This window comes from Otolemur garnettii, unplaced genomic scaffold, assembly GCF_000181295.1.
Source record: "Otolemur garnettii isolate 467f Iridium unplaced genomic scaffold, OtoGar3 scaffold00125, whole genome shotgun sequence".
Lineage (NCBI taxonomy): Eukaryota > Metazoa > Chordata > Mammalia > Primates > Galagidae > Otolemur > Otolemur garnettii.
In genome coordinates this window covers 19,212-22,864 of record NW_003852520.1, presented here as the reverse complement: position 1 = coordinate 22,864, position 3,653 = coordinate 19,212, and the positions used below count along the sequence as shown (strand labels likewise).

The window sequence follows — 3,653 nt, the reverse complement described above, 5'->3', positions numbered from 1 at the left end:
TCTCACACTGGGCCCTATGACCATCAATTGGATCACAGTCTCCTGTTGTTCACAGTAAACCTGGGCACTATGACCCTCAGCAGGATCACAGTGACCTCCTGTACACTGTAACACTGGGCCTTCTAATGCTCACCAGGATCACAGTGACCCGCTGTACACTCTCACACTGGGCCATATGACCCTCAGCAGGATCACAGTGACCCGCTGTACACTCTCACACTGGGCCATATGACCCTCAGCAGGATCACAGTGACCCGCTGTACACTCTCACACTGGGCCCTATGACCCTCAGCTGGATGATAGTGACCTGCTGTACACTCACACTGTGCCTAAGACCCTCAGTAGGATCACAGTGACACACTGTACACTCTCATCTGGATGCTATGACCCTCAGCAGGATCATAGTGACCGGCTGTACACTCTCACACCTGGCCCTATGACCTTCAGCATTATCTCAGGGACCTGTTTTACACTCTGACACTGGGCCTTATGACCCTCAGCGAGATGACAGTGACCCACTATATACTCTAGCAATGGATTGTATGACCTTCAGCAGGATCACAGTGATCAGTGTGCAGTCTAACTCTGGGCCCTATGACCCTCAGCAAGATCACATTCACCTGCTGTACACTCTAACACTGGGCCCTGTGACCCTCAGCAGGATCACATTCACCTGATGTACACTCTAACACTGGGCCCTGTGACCCTCAGCAGGATCACATTCACCTGATGTACACTCTAAAACTGGGCCCTGTGACCCTCAGCAAGATCACATAACCTGCTGTACACTCTAACACTGGGCCCTATGACCCTCAGCAGGATCACATTCACCTGCTGTACACTCTACAACTGGGCCCTGTGACCCTCAGCAGGATCACAGTGAGCTGCTGTACACTCTAACACTGGGCCTTATGACCCTCAGCAGGATCACATTCACCTGATGTACACTCTAACACTGGGCCCTATAATCCTCAGCAGGGTCACTGCCACCTGCTGTACCCTGTAACACTGGGCCTTATAATTCTCACCACCATCACTGTGGCCCTCGCAGGTTGATATTTTTTTTCCAGTATATTTTTCACATGAGAACACTTGCATTTAGATTTCAGGACATGTCAAAAAATGCATTTTTAAATCACCGTTTCTAAGTTGTTGAACTCGGCTGTAGAGCAGCCCATGCCTTGAACCGTCACAGTCCTGCCTCACCAGGGAGAAGAGGTATTTAAGGACACTGACACACAGTAGGCACCTGGTGTATGGTAGCTCTACGTGTATTGTGACATGCTTTCTTCCAAAATCACCACTCCCTATGTGCCATATTCCTAGCAGGTATTTTGAATGACTGTGGTACTTAGAGACCCTCAACTCACTTCCCTATAAAATCAGGCAGTGAGCTCTTCACCATAAAGACAGATGGCTTGTGTCTTCTGCTCTTCCCTCTCCTCCTCCTCTAGTCTCAGCGTCCTGTCTGCCTCTTTCCCTTTTCTACTGTCCCCTGTTCACCCCTCCCGCTGTTGGGCTCCGTCATTCCTCGCCATCACTCACTCCAACCCCGACTCTCCCACCGTTTCCCTCAGGCTTCCTACCCCTTTTCCTGTCTATTTTGTTTCTATGAGGAGTCAGTGACACTCAGTCCAACTTCTTGCCTTGGAAAAGGTTGTTTCAATAATCTGCTACGACTCAGAACCTGCCATGTTTCAAGGCTGAGCAAAGGCTAAGTGTACCATTTATACGAGCTGAATATATCATTCTCCAACACCCCCCGAGTAAGCTGGATTAACACTCTCCTACTCAGCCCCAGCTTTCACTAGAAGGAAATAAGATTGTATCTACTTCCCCTGAGGTGACAAAAGACCCCACTCAGGGGACAAGCCACTAAATTCAGCCTTTTAGTTTACAATTCATTAATCTAATATGAGTGATTTAAAACTATCACAAATTCTCAAGTGAGATTATAGGCTGTCCCACTTGTGTAAAAGGATTGTTTCCAAAGACAGACAGACCTCACCCCTTGGTGATAATTACGGAGTCAACCTCCAGAGACAAAGCAGCATCCTCCCCAGGCCTTGTACCCTGGACAGCGTTCAAAGCTGGTGATTTCTAATGGAATTCACCCTAACCCCTACTTGCATTTATTTGCTTTGTTGTTTCAAACAATATCTACTTAGACAGTTTGCATAATCTAAAATGCAGGAAGCTTCAGATAAATGTAAATTCAGCTGCCAGTAAAAGAGAAGGTATGTATCTAAAAATTATCAAAAACCTATGGAATAAGAAGTTCTAATTAGTGAGCTGGTTTAAGTCATGAGGTTAGGTTTTAGAAACCATCATACACTATTTCAGAAGTCACCGGGGATTGGGTTTCTTACTGTAATAATGAAATATGTGCTGGCCTGTTGGCACCAGCGAGCTTTGTGGATACGATGCCTGCTGCGGTCTGGCAGAAGCTGGCCACTGATTTTCCCTGTGTCCTTTCTTTCCTTTGTTTCCTGAAGCACAACAGAGCCGCTGATCATCTTCCAGTGCAAGTTCACCCTTGGGAATATCTGCTTCTACAGTAAAGGGGAAGCCAGAGGTATCGGAAGCCATGTTTCCCAGGAGACGACACAGGTAACATTTTCTGGTTCATCATCCGAGTAGAAGGTGTGTTTGGAATCCTGGTTCCTCTTCCCGACCAAGAGAGGCATGTAGGAGCCGAACGCCAGCGTTTCCCTTGCAGTTGGGCCCTGGTCACAGGGCTGGCCTCAGCTGTATTCCTTGTGCACTTAAGAAGCTGCAGATGGTTCTGTTACCGATGGAAGAGGGTCTGGCAGCCTGTCACTGTCAGCCAATATGCAGAGAGGAGATAGGTCCACCAGACTTGATCTGTCAGAAGGCCAGTGATTCTGGAGGACAGTGAGAGTAGCCTCTCCAAGTCTGTTCTGTTCTTCCATTTCCAAAATCACAATTTTATACATAAAGGTTCAAAGCAAAGACAACATTAACCCGTATTTTAAATAATAATCAGCACAACTCAGTGACTTTAAAAACATTTCCAATTCAAAAATCAGTTTCCTAGATCAATCCTCCTAAACTACTCAAGATGGGAACCTTTAGATTGGGAGCTAAATTTATAAAACAATAAGAATGGGAGCCAGGAGGTGAACATCACTAGGACCCACAGGGACCAGACCAGCTGTGTCACATGGCCTTGGCCTGACTGACTCCATCTTATTCTCAGCAGGCGCTCTCAGTTGTAGCGACACAGTATCCAGCTGCCAGTTACCTCTGCTGCAGTTCCTGGGGAAACGTTTTCTGAGCCCATTCGCTCTCTCAGTGAGTGTAGAAGGTGGTTGTGAAATGCACCTCTCTTCCCACCATTATTTAGGGATACCAGCACATCTGGAGCCTGCCTGTAGCCCGATTCTCTGACAGCGCTTACCATTTCCGGGTAGCTGCTCCGGTAAGCTCACTAAGCTTGCTTTTCCCTTTTTCTTTTCAGCAAAAAGAAACAGATCAATCAATCACTCGCTTTAACTACAGTTAATTTCTGGGTTAATCTTTCTCTTTTTCTCCCTCTCTGGCAGGACTTAGCTGACTGTTCCACTGACCCTTACTTCGCTGGGATGTTCTTCACAGATTACTTCTTCTACTTCTACCGGCACTGTGCCTAA

At 47.1% G+C, this 3,653-nt stretch overlaps 1 protein-coding gene across 1 annotated transcript in view; it reads left to right on the top strand.

The window, feature by feature from the left end:
* The window catches only part of MYRFL (myelin regulatory factor-like), a 148,570-nt gene extending 144,917 nt beyond the window's left edge, over positions 1–3,653 (top strand). Inside the window, exons 23-25 of the mRNA XM_012810094.2 lie at positions 2,496–2,610; positions 3,368–3,442; positions 3,567–3,653. Of these exons, the coding sequence (XP_012665548.2) occupies positions 2,496–2,610; positions 3,368–3,442; positions 3,567–3,653 (277 nt within the window). The remainder of the gene's footprint in view (positions 1–2,495; positions 2,611–3,367; positions 3,443–3,566) is intronic.